General features: G+C 44.5%; 1 protein-coding gene across 1 annotated transcript in view; it reads left to right on the top strand.

Annotated features, from left to right (window-relative positions):
- The window catches only part of KALRN (kalirin RhoGEF kinase), a 492,654-nt gene that overhangs the window by 453,639 nt on the left and 15,894 nt on the right, over positions 1-23,121 (top strand). The window contains 5 exon segments of the mRNA XM_074144827.1: positions 10,373-10,656; positions 11,505-11,609; positions 17,386-17,516; positions 21,187-21,253; positions 22,509-22,612. Coding sequence (XP_074000928.1) covers positions 10,373-10,656; positions 11,505-11,609; positions 17,386-17,516; positions 21,187-21,253; positions 22,509-22,612 — 691 coding nt within the window.

Below are 23,121 nucleotides of genomic sequence, written 5' to 3'. Positions count from 1 at the left end.
AAACTTGTTGGCTGGCACAACAGGGCAGGTTCCTCACAGAACTGCTCCCTGCCCTGGAGAGCTGTCAAACGAAAAACCAAGACGTAGATTGCGTGAGCCTGTTATATGGGGCAGCAAGTGATGTTCTCGTTTTCCTGCTTAAGCTGAGTGAATGAAACCTTCTCACAAGTCTAACTGATGGTCTTGAGTGTGCAGTTAAAAGTCTCCGAGCTGCTTAGCCATTTCCCTGTGCCATGTTCAAAAAGCAAAACATCACAAGCACCAGCAGTTCTTATTTGTGTGTTTTATTTCCAAACCGCTGTTTGCATTTACTTCATTCATTACTTCTTTTAATTCATCCCAACCAGTACCTTTGCTGTGAGCTTGTATTTTCCGCTAGTATTTCTGGAAGACAAGGTCGTGGAGGAAGCTGCTTTGGGCACCAGCTCTGGAGGCTCCAGCTGCAGTGTGTCTGTCGTCAAACACCCCAACCTCGTTGTTCTTGGTGGTTACGTGGTGTCCGCTCTCGCCCTGCACCACTTGCAACTTATTCTTATTCCGTTCTTTTCTTTTCAGGGGCTGTCAGAGCCTGAATAATTTAAGAGTGAACAAATGAGAGACGTTCATGGAGGACTCTGTTCTTACCTAGGCACAATTTGACAAGCATGTAGATTGCCTTGGGTTTCCACAGCACCTACCACAACTTTACTAAGAGAAAAGCCCCCTTTCCTAGACATCTGTGTCACTCTTCCTTAGTAAAGTTATTCAAGATCAGCGCCTTTGGAATTGGTTGGTAAATGGACAAAGACTTTCTCTTTGCCCGGAGCTCCTCACAGCCTCCAAGTACCAAAGAGAACTTCACAGCACTAGAAAGCAAGAGACAGCTGCTGAATGTTGGAAGCTACTGCATTTGGCAAAAGAAGCTGATGCTAAGATGCACACAGTTGTGTTTGTTTGTTCTGCTTGTTTTCTGTGCTTTCTGAGCCCTGTGTGTGCCTGGAAAGTTTAATGACCAGTCCCTTCTTTCTCAACATGCAGTTTTTCTTCCTATCCCAAAAAGCTTTGGGTCCTGTTCTTGCTTTTTTTTTTACCAATTCCAATTTATTTTGTCACCGATACTCTTCTGTTGTTTCCACGAGGAATTGTTTGGGTACATAGCCAAAGTTTCCTTTGAGGTAGGGAGACATAAATACGATACTGAAATGTCCTCCTCCTCCCTCCTCTCGCCCCATTCAGCAGAGTGGTCCACCTTGTCATAGAGATGCTGGCTTCAAGCGTAAGGCAGAGTTGACCTTAGCAATGATGTCATTTAACTGAGAAATCACTTCTGAATTCTTACAGTAGTTCAATTTGGGAGCTGCTGAATGAAGCTGACCCTTGACACTTCGCAAAAGAATAAGGCTTGTGTTGTACTAACAGCTGCTTGGAAACCATGTGTAATAAAGTTTGTTTTTGTGCCCACCACCAGGATGAAAGATTGTATTTGCCGACTCTGGTACCCTTATGCTCCCAGCAGAGCAAAACTGCTTAGATCAAAGTTAAAAAGTCTGCTTCTATGTGGGTGTCTAAGCATTTCACAGTTCCTTATGCTAAAAGTAACAGTGTACTTGCAAAGGCCAGCAAATGCTGCTCTTCTTGTTCAGCTTCAAACATGACATTTTCCCCCTCTTCATCCCATATAGCTTTCCATAGAGGTTCAGGGTTAAAACTTTTTTATGGAACATGCATAAGTCTCCTATCAAAATATATCAAGGGGGATTTTTGCTTTGTGTTTGGGGCTTTGTTCTTTTTGCTGCTAGCGACACTTATTCTGGAAACTTCAGGGTCGGGGATTATTTTTGTCACAGAACGAGGGCAGTGTAAATACAAAATGTAAAGTAGAACTTAGAGAAGCGCTTCAACGAGTTGTTTGACTAAATTGAAATAAATGTTGATTTGTTCAAAAAAAAAAAAAAAGCATGCCCTTTCTGGATCTTGTTAGTCTTGACTTTTTATTTCCTTTCTTTGCTAAAGCAAAATGCGTGCCTCTTGACTTCAGAGATCTGCTCTCCCAGCTGTGAGGCATTACGGGAAGGCTGCTCCAACGTGCGCTCCCAGCAGATGTGTTGGACTTGCTCTCGCTGGGCTCTGGGCTGGTCTGGGATTGTGTGCTGGGCACAAACCCCACGCAAGAGAATGGGTGAATGAAATCCAGCGCATAGAAACACTGCGTCAAACTCTGCTGTGTGGAGCAACCGCTCATTTTCTGAGCTTTTCCACACAATTTTATTGAGTAAAAAACTGTTCTAAAAAGTTGTTGCTTTGTTGGGGAGATAAGCGAGGTTCCCTTGAAGGACTCAAGGCCAGCCAATAACCTACCTATCTCATAGTATTTTGGGCAGGAGCTGGTTAGGAGTATCTCACTTAACAACGAGTTGGTGGATTCACTCTATGGATGTTTGTTCTCTTATTATTCCTGTTATGAACTCACAGCAGCTTATGCGTATGGTCAGATGGGAATCTGAAGCAGGATGAATTTGCCAGGCTGATAAACAGAGAGGAAAAAGGCTCAAACCTCTCACCAAAGAAGTCATAGATATCCATCACAGTTGTAAGCCATTATATGGAAACATGGTTCTGAGCAGGACACCCAGAGAGGAGGACCGCGGATGTTTTGGCTGCTGTTCAAGTGCTTGGTGCCATGGGGTTGAGTTGCACACTTTCCTGAGTCTCTTCAGAGGCACAAGGACATGTTCTGCCTTCATGTGCTGCAGCTCCTCGGTTAAATGCTCACCTGTAGGAAACGAGACCCTGCCCACTATTCATCTTCCTCTCTTCCCCATGCCCTCCCTGCAGTCACCTCTGACAATAGCTCTAGGTCCACATGAAGCAGCAGATACAAGAGAGATGGCTTCTGTAGCTGTTTCTCTCACTGTACGCTCTTGGACAGTAACAAAGTCATTTCAGCAGGCTCTCTCTGTGCCTTCCCCTTGTGCGGCTCCTCTCCCTGGAGACCCAGCTCGCTCATTCAGCACGCTCTCAGGATTTCAGTAACTTTTCTTGCAAGGTCTCTTGAGACCGCGCGCCTCTGTGCTGTTTCTCCAGGCTTTTGGTTTTATCTCACTCTTTGAAACTTTCCCAGAACTGCAGTGACTTTTCTCTGACCTCCAGGAACTGGAGCTCTCGAGCCCTCACACTCCGACTGGCACAACCAAGACCTGGAGACTACTTTGGGATGTCAGCTTTCCCAGCGCATGCTGGATGAAAGCTGCATCTGAGCAACACCAGCTAAAAATAAAAGCTATTCAACTGGAGCTAATGGCAGGTTGCCATGAGTTATTGCTCATTAAAGTGAATTGTCAGATGCTTAACTTCAGCTAATCATTCCCTGCTGCGAGATCAGCCTGGTATGAAACATACTCAAATGTGGGAAGGGGATTCACAATAACTAAATTTAGCCGAGGGTGTAATTTCCTCGGACTCCCTCTGTAGTTAATGGAAAGAGAGAGGCTCCTGCAGAGTGCGATCACCCTTGGGCAGAAGCGTGCACAGGTCCTTGACTGCCGAGAGCGGGAGGTGAGCTGCTGCCTGCCACAAAAATGAGCTTCTCTGAGAGACGGTGTTTGCCCACCCCAGCTGGGTGAGTGCTTGTTTTCCCCAGCTTAGGTTTCTGCCTGGAAGTAATGATCAGGAAGTTGAATATTGAAGCCAACAGATAGGTGACCATTTCCCAAAGGCAAAGCCCATATGCAAAATCCCCCAGGAGCATCCCCTGCTTTGCAGTGTAGCTAAAGAGAACTGTGCGGGTCATCCTCTAGCTCAAAGCAGCTCTTCTTTCCATTTCCAAGACATATCAGCTGTTAATAAAGAAACAGTGCATTCTGGATGTTGTGCGATTAATTTAGTATTTAGTCCTTTTTTTCCCCAGTTCTTTTTAGAAGTTAGTCTTGTTGCATGTTTGGCAGTGAAACAGAAAGTCAAATTTTGAGTTTTTTACATTACAGTGTTTGGGAAGTTTGTCAAGTACGTCTGCTTTTAGCAGTGTAGGCTACTTTCTCTATCAGACTAGAAACTTTTGTATAAAATATTTAACTCCGTACCACTCTTCTTGAGTTTGGACAGAAGTCATTTCATCCATGTAAATGGAATTGTGAGAATCCTGCCAGATTGATTTGTGCCTGCTGATGTTACTTCCAGCTTGAAGCTTCAAATGATTCTCCAAGACACAAACAGAAACTGCAGTTGAACCTTCTCAATTCTGCTAGTTTCCAGGAGACTATAACGTTAGGGAGAACGTTTGAACCTCAGAGCAAAATTTGCATTTAGGTTTCAATGGCATAGTTTGAATGTGTCTTTACCCTCTGGTGTGAAACCAAGCCCTACGTGGTCTCATCTCATTTTTCCCTGGAGCCAAAGCGCGGGGCAGGTCTGCAGTTGGGACACGTGTAGAGCGGCTGAGCGGAGCTGGGAGTGGATGGGGAGCCCTGCAGGACTCCAGAGCGAGTTTTGCAATTCCATTGCGAAAGTTTAACGTACTTCTAATCTAAAGGGTTTTTCAAGCCAGTTGTCCTCTATCTTTGTCTGACATGGGCACTGAAGATTTCCTCATGTTCACTGGCGTTCTTCACTGGAGCCTTTTCCAGACGTAGTGCCTGAGGAGACAGTTTATCTGTTGACATTAAAAGTTGTCAGATTCATTATTTACGTTGTTATGGACTAGTGTTTTCACTTGAGGAATAGCTGTAAAGTGACTTTCTGTTATCCAAATGTTGATACCTCCCAATTTTTTGCAAATCCATGCCAGGTTTTACAGGCAAAATAGGCTCTAACGCTAAAACTGGGATCGGTACTGTCATCTGCCTAAGCCACAAAGTTTTGTAACCCTGACTCGTGCCAATAAAAATGTTTCACTGAGCGTGTTTTGGATATTTAATACAAAAGCACAGAAGAGACCAAAGAAGCAGTTTTCATACCTCACTCTGCCATCTTTCTGTCCGTCGACTAGCGCTTTAGCCCTGAAGCCCTCGAGCAGATCTGAGGTGGCTCCCACAGCAGCATTCCCTGAGGGAGAGTATAAAGCCTGAAAGGGGCTGAGAGCTGTGGACTGGAGCGTACAGCCTGTGTGGTGGAGATGGTCTTGGAAAGGGCAGAAGAGGGTGCATTTTGATGGTTTACATGTTTCTTGTTTGTTTAGTGTGAAAATACTAACATAGAGGCTTTGTTTGTGCATAGGATGGGTCTAGATGACTCCTGCTTTCCAAGATTTTCTGGTACAGAGATTCCTGTTCTGCAGGAAATAATAGCTGGAGCGGAGACTGAGTTAGTCTTTCACCCACATCTGATTCAATTCCATCTTTGTCAGAAATGTTATTTTACAGGAATCACTAAATATGGAAAATGGGCTCTGTCGAGCACAGCAGAGCTAATTTATGTGCTCATCGGTCAGATTGTCATTATTGGCTTTCATTCATGAGTGGAATTATTTCTGCAAAAAAATTATTGATTTAAACGCACATGCTAATAGGATTACGGAGTTCCTATTCTGGCTCATCTTCTTTGACTTCTGTGGAAAAATCCTTTTCTCTCAGGCTGTTTTTCTGGGGTGAGAAATGGAGCCATACATAAATCGGAAGAAGATTCACCTCTTCTCATCTAAAGCAAGATTGTGTCCTGCCATAGTCACCTGTCTTCATAGCTATATTCTCTATTAACTTCTGGTTACGGAAGCGTATTTCCTTCCTATTGAATATATCTGTGGTTAGTATGGATAAAAAAGAGAAGCCTGATGTTTTCTTCTGGGTTGCTCTGAGAAACCTTTCCCTTTTCCCATTAGAGATCTGAGTTCCTGCAGATCAGTCCGGTGCTGCATGAGCCTGATCAGACAGACCTCCCTCCCATGCGTGCTCTGGGGAACAGGGAGGTAAAAATAAAATGCCTTGTATTTATGTTCCAGCAGTAATTCCTACTGACTCAAATGGGAATGCAACTGTGCCTCTAAAACAGGTCTGTGAGATATTAATTTTTCCTTTCACCCAAGGTTGCATAGAACTGGAACCTTCCATTTTTCAAGTAAAAAAAGCTGTGTTTTTATAGATGTCTGTTCATTTAAGCAACAACAACAAAGATTTCATGCCTCCGGCCGTGCAAAAGCCCTGAATGTTAAAGCACTTTGGTCTGGCTGAGTATCTGTCACAGCCCTATTGCCAGAAGTTTCTCGGAGGTTTGCTTAGGGGTGTTTTGGAAACCATCATTTCTTCTGTCTGAATGACTGGTTTGGCCAGGAAATCAATCTAGCCACAGTAGTCTGCTGACCTCCCTACACCCATTTCGTTTCACCAGATACCTTTTTTTAGACGCGTGTGTCCCAGGACATTGGTGTCAGGACAACCGCTGGCTGCAGCTCTCTGCCGGGCCCCGGCGTTCCCGCAGACCCGCTGCGGTGCCAGGGCAGCCCCTGCTTTGCTGGTCCTCGGCTGCCTGAATTACCACGCAATGAGCCGCGCGGCGTCTCTTCCAAAGTGCTCTCTGGCTTTTCTTAAGCAAACTGTGTTTCCGAACGGCTCTGCCAATACAGCTTGCAAAGCACATATGTGCTAGCGCTTTGCAAGAAGAGCGCGGTAACATGTCCTCCTCTTCCGCTTGATCCACCTGGTGTCTGGATCTCGGTCTAGTATCAAGTGTCATGATTAATGTGTTTGTAGCCGTACGTGCCGCGGAAGCAGCGGAGCTCACACAAGCACAGCTTAGGATGTTGTCTCCAAAGTCTTTCCTGGCAGATTTTTTGTGTTATATGTTTCTGCCTCTCATTTTGTGAGCTCTGCTCTTCCTTGAGCTCCCGTCCTGTCCCTGCGACCGTGTCGAGGTGACCTGCTTTATGTGCAAAGGAAGCCATTCTCAGCAGGGCTGGCAAACAGCGAGTGTGACTTGCTCACAAATGTGTCTATACTTGCAGTTCCTTTAATAAAGAAAAGCAAAACAGGTTATTAATATTGTGTGTGGACTCGGTGTGGGTTTTGGATAGTTCATGTTTGGCAATGGTGGGAAGTGGAACAGTGAGATGGGAGTGCTTTGTCCATGGGGTGCTGGGTAGAGCAAACTCACCCCACCTCAAGGGGCTCTCGTGGTGGCTGGGGAGCAGGGAGATTTATACCAGCCTTTCTCTTAGATCTCCCTGCCCGTCTTCCATCCAGCGGAGACTACGTTAGGTGAGATAAGGCCATGCTTCCAGTCTTGGGCTGCATTGGCCAAGCGAAGCCTGGGCTCTGTCTCAGTGGTCAGCCAGGGCACTTCAGTGGACAAGGAGAAAGAAGGAGACTTCCTATCAGCCAGGGTTGTGTACAGCACAGCATGACTGAGATTTAGTAACCCCTTGGTAAATAGCGTTTTTCATCACCAAAGGCATGACCTTGAGCAGGAAAATCCAGAGCCTCCTTCAAGTGGGGTCATTGCAGGGTGTAACACCTCTCCCTCTGGAAACCTTCGGGTTGGCTTTCATCATGGCTTGTGGCTCCGGAGACCTGATGTTCGGTCTGCCAAGGTTTCCTAGGTTAAGCATTGGACAGAATTGCTGCAAGCGGGCAGTGTGGGCTGTGGGCCAGCTTGGGACTCGGGCTCCTTCTCCTTACCCACTGCCTTCCTTGGGATGACAGGGGACAGTGACTGACCATCTCTTCCCCAGGATGGCCTCCAGTGAAGGGTGCTGTGGTGTGAGAGGTGCTGTGTGTCTGGCTGTGCCTCAAGCCTGCCGAGCTGAGGTGGGATTGCATGTCTCGGTAACAAATCTTTGGGGCGGATGGGGTTGTCCCAGGCTCCATTTCGCCTCCTATCAGCCCCCTTTCCTTACTAAAAGTTAAATTGGCAAGGTGCCATTGACCGGAGGTAGGGGTTTGGACTACGTTACTTCCAAGCTGTAGTAAAAACCTGTCTGTAGATTAATCAACCGAGCTGTGGGAAGATCGGCTTGTACTCAGTTCTCCTCAGCCTCCCCCCGAGCCCAGTCCCCAGCAATGGCAGGGATTATGCTATAGCAGATGATGTTACAATGTGGATATAAAAAAGGAAAAATGCCAAAAAAAAAAAAAAGTCTTCCTTGTATTTATTTTTTTTTCAGAAGGCTGCTTCTTTGCTAGTAGAGCTGTGGGAGCAGTTTTGCCTTTGAGAGTTTTATAGCCATCTCCAGTATTGCCCAATTACTGCTTGTGCTGTGTGAGTACTGACGGTGTTTAGTTTTCTGTTCCAAACCTCTTGTATTCTTCTGATTTGTTTTTTGTGTGGGTTATGATATGTCCATGATATGGCTGCTTGCCCCAAACCATCCCTGACAGTGGCAGCCACCACAGAGCAGTCGCTTCCAGCATTTCTCCTTCTGTGACTGCAGCCCGGCTCTCTTTACGCTGGTAATTCCCAAAGTTAATCCTCCTGCAGCAGTGGTGGGAGTGTGGGCACTGGAGGGGACCCCGCTCGGCACAGGGGATTTCGGTGCTGCTGGGGGGACGGAGGGGCCAGGGCACTTGCAAAAAACCTAAACCACCATCGCGAAACCCTGACTGTTGCTGACGCGAGGTGTGCTGATAAACTCCCAGAGCATCACGTGAAGCCTGACAGAGGAGACTGTCTAAAGCCTATCGAGTGGAAGATAAGCTTGCCGCTGACAAATATTATCTCGGCGCTAGTTGATTTAACGCCACTTCGTGTGCGTGAAATAACATCAACGGGAGCTGGGTGAACTCAGGGCTTTTTGAGATAAGACTGCTACTTTTCCCTTATGGAGGAACGTCAGAAAAACCCCAGCAGCTCCACCTGGGATCTGCCCTCCTCCCAGCCCCTCTCACACTCACTCCTGTCATCAGAAGACACATGATTTGGATTTTCTTCCTGTCTGGGAAATGAACTTTGACTTCCTCTAGCTTGTTGCAATTATTTCTGTATGTTATAAAAACCTAACTTTTGACCTCAGGTATGTAATAAATTATTGGTTCAACTTCTAACTCAGGCTCTCTATGGTTATAAAATATTATAAAAATATTATAACACTCACGGTCTGCATTTTACAAGCCAGCAGACAAGGCAGGCTGCAATCTCTGCTCAGCACATAGCCAGCTGTGAGCAGCAGCTCTGCCCAGCGGGGTGGGAACTCTGCATTCAGGTAGCAGGAACCAGTTTCTAAAACAATATAGATAACGATTCTTTGAAAGCGTATCTCTCCCTCAGCATGTGTATTACCCAGTATCTCTAATGATATTTATTGCTGAACTGAGAATATCTGGATGCACCAGGCTATTTTCACGTGTTGTAACTTGCGATTTTGTTTTCTGCTGGGGTAGATAAAGTATTCAGAGATAACCATCTAAAAACATTTAATAACGTCAGCTGACTGCTTTCTGATATACAGTCTGAGATGTGTCTTACAGGAGTGTGACAATTTCTGAATTCTGTGAAAAAAAATTTCATCTTAAACTGGGGTTAAACATCTTAGTCCCTGATTGCTCCTGGGGAAGGAGTTGCCTTGCCATGGTTTCATAAAGGTGAAAGCAGGGCACTTGTTCCTAAAGGGCGATTGAGAAATCTTCGACCAACTTGTTTGTTTTCATTTTAAAGACTTACTGACATTGGCACATCTTTGGTCTGTTGTTTTTGGGGGGAGTAAGGGAGGTGGCACCCATTTCTAAAGTGGTTGTCTGAACGTGTGTATCCGTAATTGCGGTTGGATACAGTTCAGCAGAATCTCCTACTTGGATATAATGGAAATATTTTTTAATTTTAAGCTTGCTTTGTATCTGTTTCTTGGGAGTTTCCTTCAGTTTGAACAATTTGTCATCTTTTGTAATTGTTCATTAGAATTTATTCGTTCTGGGGAAGGTGTGAAGTCTTCTGACAAATTGCTTTCAGGGGCAAAGGAGATAATTTTAAGGTGCTTCAAATAACCTTCAAAAGTTAATAAGTAGTCTAACTAACAGTAGTGTCATTGGGGGCTGGAAACAGCTGAGAAACATTTATGGAATCAGAACCTGACAAAGTGTTGGTGGCTGTCAAGCCTCCTGTAGTAATCTGCTTTTGTGCTTATTTTCTTCCTGGCAATTCACAATGAAATCTGTGGGAAGAAGCTGAGAAATTCAGCACTTAGCATGAAATTCAGGCTTTCATCAAAAACTAGATAGCTTTGCTGTCTGCAGTCTTTCATAAGGACAGATAGCAGGGTAGGAAATGAGAGAGGTGTGTAAGATTGTGAAAAATGCCCATTGCAGGGCATATTCCTCTCTCTGGTGTGCAATACAGTTTACACAACGTCCATAGGTCACAAAACCTTTTATCGAGGCAGCATGTATTTTCATACTTAGGACTGCCAAGCGCTTGATATGTGCTAGGAAATAGAGGAGGTGCTGGTATGATCTCTCACCTCATTGTTTTCTTCCAGATGCATATTCAGTCTCTTCCAATGACAACGGGGGCAAGTCTGATTCAGTGGCCAACTTGCAACCTCAGCCATCCCTCAACTCCATCCAGAGCTCTCCTGGCCCCAAGCGCTCGACCAACACACTGAAGAAATGGTTGACAAGTCCTGTGCGCCGGCTGAACAGTGGGAAGACAGAGAGCAACATCAAGAAACAAAAGAAGGTGCGAGATGGCAGGAAGAGCTTTGACCTCGGCTCACCAAAGACGGGAGATGAAACCACTCCTCAAGGAGACAGCGCAGATGAGGTGTGTGTTAGTGTTTGTTCCAGGAAAGACCATAGCTCTGATAGTCTCTTCTGTGGTGTGTGATTCATGCTTGAGTAAACACTTAGGGTCTAGAGGGAGCAGCGAATCATATGTAAAACTGAATTGATTAAAGTTGTGTTGCAAACAGCATTGTCATCCAAAGAGCAATGGAACATACAGAGAACAGCATTTCAGAGCCTGCATGTATTATTGTCCTCTGACTAGATATTTTTAATAGCCTATTAGAAAGCTACCAAAGGTAAAACTGAAGTTATTCTTGAGCAGCTTCTATCACTTTTTGCTGAGGTTCATATTGCCTTTATCCTACCATGGCAGTATAATTCCTTACTGAAAGAAAACAGTCAGAGAAATCAGCATGTTTGTGTTAAATCTGCTACGTATTTGCAGCCACAGTTTCTCTGCCGGCATGCTCTTTGCCAGAATGGGTCTTTCCTGAGAAAGAGAATGACGAATTACAAGCCAAAAATGGGGAAGATACTAACTAAACGCAAATAGAGGAACACATTTTAAAAACTGTACATTGAGCTGTTCCCATTCAAATTAAAAAATACTTTTCCATCAGCACACAGACAGATGTAACTGCCTTAGGTGCTTGGGTGACCTATAAACTGTGTATCTGTAGCTCTTAGAATGCACCTGGATTAAGCAGCAAAACCTCACATCTTTATTGCTTCTCATCCATGATGCTCAGCATTACCCACAGTTCTCTCCACCCAGCACAATATCGAGACAGTGTTAGTATTAACAGACTCAATGGTAGGGCTCAGATATCTGAAAAGATAAAAGAAACCCGTCCCTTCTCCTAATTATATTTGACTTTTCTTCAGAAGAGCAAGAAGGGTTGGGGAGAAGATGAACCAGATGAAGAGTCTCACACACCTCTTCCTCCTCCTATGAAGATTTTTGACAATGATCCAACCCAAGATGAGATGGTAAGGCCTCCCCTACTGTATGAGTTTGTTGTTTTAAGTGTGTTTCTCACATAGCCATCTCACAGTGGTTTCATAGTGGTCTTCTAGTATCCAGGGCCTAGACTTGTGGTTATAAGAGACACCTATGTGCAAATAATAGTCTAATACCTTTCACCAGCTGGATTTACAAATAATGCTGGATAAGCAATTTAGCCCTGGCATCCCATTTCACAACAGGTCAGTCATGTGCTTGTGTTGTGTGTGGTCAGAAATTCCACTCAGGCTGATAATGCGTGTTCTCCACGTCTGTTTTAAAAGTGCTGCTGTTGTCTGGCAGTAGCAGCAGAAATGGTATTTGCTGGCAGCCTGTGCCTGAGGAGGAGGACGGATGCTGGAGTCTGCTTGAATCCAGAAATACTACCTTTACCAAGAGTTAGAGAGCTTGGGCTCTCTACTCAGGCTTTGTGTGTGATTGGGGTCCAGCAACATCGTCAGTCTGTGCCCCACCATCCACCCTCCATTCTAAAGTGCTTTAAAACTTGCAGACGGAAAAGCCCACCCAGTGCTATCATTTTGCATTTTTGGCGTATGTGGTTGATCATAACTGAATGGTCCACTGTATCACCTCCAGTTAGTTCAGAAGCCCACAAGGTATCTGAAGTCCCTCTCAGGAGGGTGGGAAAGGCTTTGATCTGCCCATCTTTGTGCACCGTGCTGGTGGTGGTAGTTCTCTGCTATTAACTAGGGTCTCTTGAATGCTAAATCAGAATTTGCTGTGGTAGATGGTGCAGTGGCTTGCAGAGTCCTTCAGTTGCTCTCTTGGACTTGGGGTGAGAAGCTGTGAATATGGCTATGACAGTGGTTTACATTCGCAGTCAGTGCAGGTCCTGTTTGCATGTGTCCTCCCCCACCCCTTCCTGGTGCTGTTGTCTCCCTTGTAGAAATCCATCCTCCTGTGTAGCTGTTTCCTGCTTTCCTGCTGGCATCTGTTTTTAGCACTGCCACTTTTGTATCTCTATCCTCTGATTGTAATTACTGCATGCAAAGAAGCAAGGATAGGGGACATTAATAAATCGTCAGAAAAAAAAAACAAACCATCCCAGAATGTTCTTGGGGAACGTTCAGGCAGGAGTTTGGAAACACAGAACGAGAAGGACACAACTATTTCTGGGACTGAAGGAGCAGAATGATGGAGGAAAGGATTTGGGGGCTTGGTGCTAATCTGTCAGGAAATGTTATGACATTGTGGTGTGGCAGCAAGACCAGAAGGAAGCAGCTGGAGTCGTGGACTCCTGCCCTTCGAGTGCTGTGTGTGCTGCTGGTTGTCTGGCCAGGGGCAGAGGCGAAAGGTCAGCAAAGCAGAGCCGTGGTGGATCCATGCCCAGCGCAATAGCTGTTGCTCCTGGCTTGTTCTCCGTGGTGTTTAGCTAAATGTTTTGGGGTTAGTTTGCTTTTTGGGTTTTTTGGGGGTTGTTTTGCTTAGCTTTAGCTCAGGTCACTTTTTTTTTTTTATTTTTAACATGCCATGTGATTTCAGTGTTTCTTAAATACATTTCTGACAGCGCTGATGTTGTGGAACTAAACTGTTTTCCGCTCCAGATGTCTAAGCTTTATAGAGCGTTTTGGCATGCTTTCTCTTCACCCGCTCCTAAAAGAGAAGATTAAGTAGAGCAAGATATATCTGAAACCCTTTTTCTCTCTCTTTTTCTTTCCCTACTCGCTTTTCATCATGGGGGGGAAAAAAAGTAAAGCTCACAAACATGGCTCCTGAATTCCCTGGCACAGGAGCACTGCGTTAGTAACGTTTGAGCCATGCTGGAGCCAAAAGCTCTTTAACAGTGTTAATTTGGGCACAGCTCCCTGCTCATGTCCTACTACTGCTTACAGGCACGGGCTTAGGTTGGACCAGCAGCAACGTGGGGAAGCAGCAGTGGTAGGTGGGAGGTGGCACCTTTCCCTGAACCCGTCTACAAAGCAGCAATAGTCGTGCCTCCCTGCTCCCGGAGGGTCTTATAAAGACAAATTGCAAGATATCTTCATATTAGAAATTCATAATTTACTTTCTGGGACATAGAAATACCATTTTTCAATTTGCCCCACACAAACCAGAGTCACTCGTCAATCACAGAATTTTATTTTACCCTGAAAGACCTGTAGGCAGCAAACATTTCCAAGCTCCCTTCAAAATCCTCCAGTTATTTACTTTTCAGAGATATTGAGCAATTTCAGTTAAAAGAAGTGAGAGCAACAGCTGCTTAATGCCTCCAAAAATTGGACTCCTCCTGCTAAAATGGTTATGTTTGACAGTTGTCGTCCCTGTATTTGTCCAGTATTTCTTCAAAGTCCCCATTTTCATTCTTTTTTTTTCCTTAGACACGTCTGTCCGCATTGCAGGTGAAACGGGCTGTCTGAACTTTTACATTTGTATGAGATCCCTGCATTACCAGCCTAATTCCTCAATTACCAGCCTGATTACCTGTAGGTTTTGTTGTTGCTGTAATTAGAACTGTTGATTAGATGTATTATTTGTGAAAGATGAGATGTCAAGTGGCAGGCTGTTCACGCTTCTGCTGTGTCACAAGGCTTCTGGTTGGGATTGGTCTCCTTTGCCCTGTTTTTTTTCTCCCCCTGGGGCTGTGTCACTCAACGTGAGCAACCTCCACAAAGGGCCGCTTGAAGAGGTGGCCAGCTGCCTAATTCCTGCCATCACATTTCCATCTCTCACTCTCCAGCACTATTTAATCTCAGATGCACGTTTGTTGGCACCTGCACAGTGACTTCGCTGAAATGGGTGCTCTCCAGAAGATCTTTACTAAGCATCTGAGAGATGAATAAGCTTTTTAATAATTTTAATGGAGAATTTATTGAAATTTACCCATGCTTTAGTCTGTGTCAGCCTGCCAAAAACAGGTTATCAAAGGGCTTATAGTTTCAGTCAGTGCTTGTATTTTGTTCAGAAGAAATGTACATACAGGTGAGCTCATAAATACCAATTCCCATAGCTATCACGTGAGTTTGGGTTTTCAAAGTGAGGTTTCTTAGGAGAAAGACTAAGGAATGAAGAGGTCCGTAAACCTTCAAAAAAAGACCTTCAGCTAAAGCTGAGTATTTCACACAGAGGCCAGTTTTCGCAGCACCATGGGGGATGCTTGGGTAGCACAGTGAAGACATCTCGGTGTTCCTGGAGATTTGTAACAGCCAGCAGCCATTAGCTGTGGCTACCTGAATGTGGAGACATCCGAAGACGTTACATGATGTCAGGCACCTAAAACTGAATACCTGTGACCAACAGACAGGCTTAGATAAGCAAGACTGAAAACATTCTACCTGATGTCAATAGGGAAAAGTGGGCATCTCCAAAGAGTGTTTCTGCCCTGCTGTGCCAGGTGCCTAGGGTAGATGAGATATGTAGGGGTATTTGCTCTCCACTGGTTGCAGAGAGGAGAGAGAAAAAATAGATATTTTAAATGGCTGAAGTTGCATGAATGGGAGGTGTCATCTGACTTCATTTGGAATTGCAATTGATCTGTGGGGATGCAAGGGGGAATGATTTGTTCCCCCCTGCTTCCCACTTCTATTGCCTTTACCTCCATGTGTACCATATACTTAACTGCATTTATTAAATATGTATGTATGGGGGAGGGGGTAATTCCTTACACTGCAGTAAGAAGATCAATTTTCTGGAGTCTGTAAGACCGTAGATGTCCTATGAAGGAGGAACCTACAGACATTAAGAGTATTGCAGCCTGGTTGCAAATGAACTTCAGTTCTTTGACACTGCTCCCTGGTTCCCAGCCCTGGGACTGCTGCAGGGAGATGTGCAGCCAAAAGTGGATGGCAATTCTGTGCTTGTTTGATACAGCGACACTCACTCACCTGACCCTGCATGTGGTCCTCTAACCCTTCTGCTCCCCTTCCACGTTTTTTCTCCTGTCTCAGAAGCTGCTTCACTGACCGCTGGTTTCCTACTCCCTTCTCATCCTGCTAACTTGCTTTTCCTTTGCAACGTGGTGTCTTGCAGTCCTCTTCTTTGCTAGCTGCTCGACAGAGCTCCTCCGATGTCCCAACTGCCGCGGATCTTGTCAGTGCAATAGAAAAGTTGGTCAAAAGTAAGCTGGTAAGTTTAGTGTTGTGAAAACTGTGTACACAACAGGCCTAATATGACTCTAGGGAAGGGCTTCAAAGTCTACCTCTTGTTTCCGGTTTCCTTGCTTTCCACCTTCATCTGCTATGCTTTTATTAACCCTCTGTGCTCTACTTTTCAGTAGAGTGTCTAATATTTTTGCTCCCTATTGAGATGAAGCCTACGTCTCACGTCGCCACGTAGGCTCTGCACTGCATAGTCAAATGGCCCTTTTGGAGCGGGCTTTGCAGAGCATGAGCTACAGTACTGTATTCTTTCTGGGGTCTTGTTGGTATTAAAATATTTTACACAGTGAGGTGTTTTGTTTGGTTTGTTTTAAAGCTTGTTCTGAGGCACAGGATTTTTACTACACGACATGCGAAGTTTTTTGGTATTCTGGCTTCCCTGAAAAGAGGAAGAGTAGAGTTCCCTCTAAAGAGTAGAACTGCTTGAAGTATCACAGCTGTGCTTTAATTTTACAAAGATTCGTGTGTCGCTTTTAATCAGCCTTGTCAAATCTTTCTGACAGGCAGTGGAATAAGCAATAAAAATGCTCTGGGTTTAATTTGTTCTAAAAGTTTAGTATCGTGCACTCTGCCTGTCTGATCCCATGTCTGGTGGACAACGAGCAAATCCCGTTTCATATCTTGGCTTCTCTTAAGTTTTCTGTGAAAGAGTGCAGAACGTTAATATAAAAGCTAAACTTTTTTCTACATGACCAGGATCTCTAAAATTAGGTAAATGCTTGCTTTGATCAAATTTAACTTAAGTAACAAGGTAGGAGTAAAGCAGGGTTATGATGAGCCTACAAGAGGTTCATTTCCTTATGTATACTTGAAGGATGAACAGAGTAAAAACCAAAAAAAAAAAAAAACCCACAGTGATCATTAAATTACTCTGTCAAGCAGCTTTACGTAGCCAATCATTTCAGGGGGGTTTGGTATTTTCTCCATTGAGGTGTTGGTACATGAATATAGTCTGCGTGAATAGAGTGCTCGGTAAGGAGTAAGTGGTAAAGGAGCTCTTTGTGACATGGGAAACAGAGAAGGACATTCCCAGAAAGTTTACTCAAAATAGTTTTATTCCATCGAGGGACTAACAAATTGAAAAGTATTTCATTAATCCAGTTAGATGTATTTTCAGAGGATATTTTATTTTCTCTTCCCTACATGCAGGCTGTTAGGTCAATTGCAATTACTTTCTAGGGATTTGGGCGAAAGTTTAATTATTGTGGAATGTTACCATGTATCCATCTATTTCTGTTTCGTTTTGTTTTACTTTACTACAAAGAATCCCCATTCAATCTTTGGCAAAGAAACACTGACCACGTGTAGCCTAACACTGGTTCTGATTGAGACACCAGGGTATTTCCAGGTTGTTTTGAAATAATTTGGAAGAGTTTTCTCATCCTGGGGCTACTGGAACATCTTTTTCCACCTTCTAGCAAAAGGACATCTTCTCTGTTTTAATGCTTTTTTTTTGGGAGGGGGGTCTTAAATCAACTTAAAACAAGTTTGGTTGTGTTTCACTAAGTCCTGCGGGAAAGTATTGCTGAATACTCTGCTTGGCTTCAGACTGCAGTGTTGATTGCAGAACTGACTTGAAACAGAAGATAACACTGATGCTGAGGTTTAAGGATAATGTTTGTTCTATCATTCTTTGGGGTTTTTTTAGACCCTTGAAGGAGGATCTTACCGAGGAAGCTTAAAAGATGCCACTGGCTGCCTAAATGAGGGAATGACGCCTTCAACTCCTCCACGAAACCTTGAAGAGGAACAAAAAGCCAAAGCAATGAGGGGCAGGATGTAAGTTGTCGTGCTGGTTCTTCTTTCTGAAATAGGCACCCAAGGAGGACATATAGCTGCACTGAAAGACCACTTTGAAGTAGTGAATGAGCATGGAACTGGGAGTAAAACTGTGGTCTGCTTGCTTCTGTTTTTTCTTAACCTGTAAAAAGACTTTACAAGAGCATTTGCACACCCAGGAAGTTCATCATCACTCTTTAAAATGTACAACTTTTACTCCAGATAGCAAATACCTGTTGCTGTAAAAGCCCCTGAACAGCTAGACAAGTATTACTGAGATATTTGCCGTGGTAATTACTGCCTTGCCAGTGGTGAAATCAGCTCTCAAAGGGGGATATGTGGTTGACCTTGTTAGCTACCTTCAAAGAAAAGAACAGCAAATCCCACTAGGATTTTTTGAATGAGAGGATATTTTTTTGCCTTCATTATTAGCAAAGGAAGGGACAGAGTTCAGATGCATTTGTGGGGGAAACACCGCTAAAGAGAAAGTTTCGCTGGGGAAACCTTCATGTTTGTGGTAATGGGAGAGGAAAGAAATGGTGACAGGTCATGAAAGTTGTTTTTAAAATTATCTGCACCCTCCCTTAAATGTAACAAAAATAACACTTGTGCCTTCAAAGCTTCTCAGGATTAAAGCATTTCTTAAATGCATAGTTCAGCTGAAGGACACAGAGAACTGGAGAAACAGAATCAAGAATTAGCTGTTTTCTTTATACTGCCTCTTACACTAACAGCAGCCGCTGCAATGGTCTAATCAAATGGTAGACTGAGGGGAAAAGTAACGGTCCAAACAGGTCTCGTCAGAGTCTGATGAGGTGAGAGGTGGAAGAAGACCAGCAGCCCACTGGGGAAAGATGCCAAGGAGGGAAGGAAACCAAGTCAGGGGAGGACAAGGAGGTAGTTAAGAGCAGAAGAGGAAGTAGGAGCAAAGAGTCACAGGTCTGTGAAAGCCATCATTTGCTCCTGCAGTTTGTTGTAGGAAGCCAGGGAAGTGATACGGTAAGGGACTGGATCAACTCCCAGCAGCAGGCAGGGACATGACACTCCTGGATGTGTTTCTGAATGGGAGAAGTTTTCTACTAGGCAGCCGTCAGCCTTCCTGCAGGGAACATCTCTGCCCATGCCTGTCTCCTAAAAGCTCCTCAATATTGCAAGTTTTTGGGTTTCTCTGGTATCAATTTGTTAATTAGATTACTGGCAACTAACTTATGGTTGCAGTTTTAGTGCAGAGACCTTTGCCACAGTAACACTTTCTAGCATGGGATGCTTCTGGCAGGGGTACTGGCAGCATGTTACGCGTAATTAGTGGCTGCCTCCATCCAGATTTCCTAAACGCCAGGATGTTTAGGAGCACCTGCTAGTGGCTTTCAGCACAAGACATCTGTCTCCTCTCCAGCTCCGTTGTGTCTGTGTTCTGTATCTCAGCAGCTCGCTGTGTTTTAATTCCATCGCCATATGAGGCAGCTGAGCTCCCAACTCGAGCTGTGACCCCCTCATTCTCCAGAAAACCACAGCTGAATCCTTGCACAGGCATGGGCGGTAATTTCCTGTGTCTCTGGAAGCACGTGCATGCCAAGAGTTAGCCCTGGCATTAGGAAACCCCTATTCCACCGGGCTTGATTACTGCATTTCTATGAGCAATAAGATAATAGTCTCATTGGGTAGCGTCGTTCAGTATAGATTTAATACAGACTTACCAAGATATGCAAATATTCAGAAGTGAGGAGGCTCTAACCTTGTTCCAGTTCATGCCATTTTAAATACAGCTGTGTAGTCAATACCTGCTGGTGACCAGGGCAGGCACTTTCCAGGCAACAGCCTGCCCTTGCTTTATGTTATCAGGCGAGGAGATGAGTGAACTTGAATTTCTGGCCACGTGCATCTTAGAAACCTTAAATCTGGGAGTGCCTGTAAGGTCCTGTGTCAGGTGGGCTTCAGAGAACTAATGGAGGTGGTCAAGGTTGATTTTTCTGCTTGGTAGGACGAGGGGAGCTGGGGGAATGCTGGCGCTGAGTTGTGGAGGTGCAGTGGAAGTGCAGACCCTGGTTCCTAATAGAGGTGTAAATTTGCAGGGTTAGTTTGTTCACCTAATAGACACCTGGTCACTGCACTGATGTTTAATTCACACCCACCTGCCTGCATGGCCTGCAGCATTACGTACTACAAGTGCCCGCTGCTTCATTTTTAGAGTGGGGTTTGGCCAGATGGCCCCTTGCAGTAACTCAAACCAAAGGAGAGGCAGTGGGGAGGAGGGAGAGGTTCTCCCCATTCCCCCAGCAGCTCGCTGTGTTCATGGGGAGCAACGCAGTCGGAGGTAGTGTGAGCTGAAATGTAACCTGCCAGCACGCCTCCCCAGGCAGAGGGGACATGGCAAGCCTTTCGCAAGGACACGGTAGGTCAGCCAGCTAGAGGGGACTGTACAGCATACGCTTGTTCGGGCCACACGCTGCTGCTTTGTGAAAGAGCAGCCTTTTGCCCCGTGCGTGTTTACTACCCAGGCACACAACTTGGCAGGGCTCTTCGGAGAGAACAAGCATCTGGCATCACCGCTGCCAGCACTGCCTTCTGCCAAGGGGGCTGGATTTCACTCTTAAATGAACAAGAAGCTGTTTGACCTCTTCCTGCCACGTGTCCTAAGTATCTCCTCCACTCTGTCTGAGCAAGGGACATGTTGGGAATGCAGCAGGAGCAGGATTTATTTTCTCAGTGACCTCTCATAGCTGAGTCCCTCCTTGCAATGCCAGTCTACTTTTTTTTTTTTTTTCCTCTAGATGTTTTCAACCAGGCTTTTATCTTAGCACTGTTTGCCCTCAGCCCTATAATTTCAAGTGGGTCCGTCTGCCGATTGATGTGAACAGAGCGATATTAGACATGAAAGCACTCCTCTATCTTGTTAGCCTTGTTACTGCTGCAGCAAACTTTAGCACAGATGGAGTTTATTTGTCATGTGCCAAATCTGTGTATCAGCGTAACTGAGAGGCAGACTGTCTGCAACAAGCTGTAACTTTTTGAAATTGTCCTCGAAAGAACATTATGTGATTAGTCAGTTTGACTTACAAAGGAGGGGCTTTTTTTAGTTTGCTGTTGTTTGCATGCATCAGGCCTTGATTAGATGACTCTCCTGCTCCGGATTATTAGCTCTGAAATCAGTGTAAATCAATTGACACCCACACGTGGATTACCTAGTCTGAAAGATTAAGCTCTTGGTTATGACAGGAGAAGGGAATTGTTTTGCAAGTGTTTGAGACTTCCAAATTAAAACTTAATTGCTGAATCTTGGGCAAAGCCAGAGGGACTGGGGCAAGAAATCCTCTCCTGCTTGCTGCAAAATGGGTCAGGACACGTCTCCATAGCTGTCGGGGGCTGCATGGGGGATGGAGGAGAGGAGGTTCAAAGTACAGGCAGCCGGTTGTGCTGCTGCTCTTGCACCATCCTGGGATGGGGGGGGGAAGAGGGATAGGAGGAAAGAGTGGTTAAGACAATTGAAACTACCCTGACCTGAAATGTGACCATTTTTGTCATTTACATTCCACTGAGATGTAAGTGAGTGAAGAGTGAGTCATGTTACATGACCTCGATCATGGTGGGGTTTTCTGGAGGGGTGGTAAGAGAAGCAAACGGTAACATCAAGGAATATGGTCAAATACGTGTGCGTTCTGTTTTAATTTAGGTTTGTCTTAAACGAGCTGGTACAGACTGAAAAAGACTACGTCAAAGACTTGGGAACTGTTGTGGAGGTGAGCTGAAGCAAACCCTGCTATGCAAAATGTTTTCCCACTAAAAAGCACCATGCTGACAAGTGACAACAACAAAAAAAACAGCACGAGAAGCAAACGGCTTTATTTTGCACTCTGCTTCCATGGTCCCCTTCTCATGTTGACAGAAACAAGAAGAAATGCCTTCGGAAACTATTTTTGTTTCCATCTAGCAAATGTTGTATTTTAGGTTTCAAGTCCAGCGTACAAAGATTTTTCTTGGCTACTCTGCTTGTGACGAACTCTTTCTGCTGTAATGCAGCCTTGAGGGCAGTGGTGGAGGATAACTTATGCTCCTACCACCTATTTTGTGCTTTTCTTGCTGTCATATTGAGTAATGGTAACACATACTTTACTTGAGTTTGCACCTGGACTAACGTCCTGCATCTGAGTACTTTTCCAGAAGCTGGGTTTGGATCTGTGCTGAGGTGCGCGTGTGACCTGTGGATTATTGTTTTGCAAAGAAGCACTTTAGATAAAATAGTGGTTTGGGTTATCATTGTTTAAGCTTCAACTTGTAAAGACCTGGCCAATCCCTAGGGATCACTTGTCAGAGCCATCTCACATGCAGGGTCCAGGTTTTTTCCCAGCAAGGACTCAGAACTGAAGGCACATGTTTGAACCGGGCTTTCAGCAATGCTTTTGGCATTCACTAGTCCAAGAAGAATTATCACTCATTCTAACAGTGATTTTCAACAGCTTCCAAACTTGGAGACCTTTGTGTTATCTTCTGTTTACATCATGCACCACTGGCAAACCTGACAGGGTTGCAGTGCTCCAAAGGCTTATAAAGAAACTCGGGAGGTGTGAGAAATCCCATTCATGTGACTCTTCAAACTTACTGCTTGGCTTTGTGCTCCCACAAAATACTCATGGTGAAGAACTCTGTGCAGACTCTGGCTTCTTCCTCTTACCAGAGAAGCCAAGAGCTTGATCAGCTACTTTTGTTTAACTTTTATCTTCTAATTGCACTTGTCACTTCAATGACATTTAATAACAGTTTGTATAAGTGTGGTGGATATTCAGAATAAATCCTTTAAAGTTTTCTTTTAAGCAAACTGTGTAATTTAGAGTATCTAGATGGGTTTCTGGTTTTAAATTGTACAAAAGGTATTTTAAGTGTTTTCAATGTAAAAAATCCTGACATTAAACTTCTGCTTCTTTGGAAAAAAAAGATTGTAATTATTCTCCCCTTTTAAATGAACCCTTTGCTAATTGCTGATCATTAATCCTGAAGGGCTTCATGAAGAGGATAGAAGAAAAAGGAGTTTCTGAAGATATGAAAGGGAAAGACAAGATAGTATTTGGCAATATTCACCAGATCTATGACTGGCACAAAGAGTAAGTTTTTGGTTTAGTTCCTTTTTAAGCACCTTTGTAACATCTCTTCCATAAAGGATTGGGGTATATGGTGTCCGTATGTCTAAGCTGCTTTTAATTGAACACCAGCAGGTAATTCAGGGCTGAACTTCCAAAGGACGTTGCCTCACTTTAAATGGTCCCTGTTGATTTGTAAGTGCTGCTTAGTAACTTCACAAATCATCGCTACCCTGAATCCTGAGAACATGTTCTAATTCATGTGCTTTTAGCCACAGTTTCACGATACACATGGTCCTGATGCAGGGCTTTGTCTACCCAATCAAAAATGGCCCAACTGCATGATGCAAAGCAGCAGTCCCACATAAACTCCTTTTTCCCAGTGAAAAAACTTTGATGGGCTATAGCTTTGCACTGCTTGGCTTCATGGGAGTGTGTTGGTTGTGCCATCTTTCACAGGTACAGCTTTATGCTGGCTCAAACACCACACCTGGAGTGCTGGTCAGTGTGACAGAAATGTTGTTGCGCACAAG

Source organism: Numenius arquata, chromosome 3, assembly GCF_964106895.1.
Source record: "Numenius arquata chromosome 3, bNumArq3.hap1.1, whole genome shotgun sequence".
Taxonomy (NCBI): Eukaryota; Metazoa; Chordata; class Aves; order Charadriiformes; family Scolopacidae; genus Numenius; species Numenius arquata.
The sequence above is the reverse complement of the archived record's forward strand: the minus strand, read 5'-3'. Positions and strand labels throughout refer to the sequence as shown.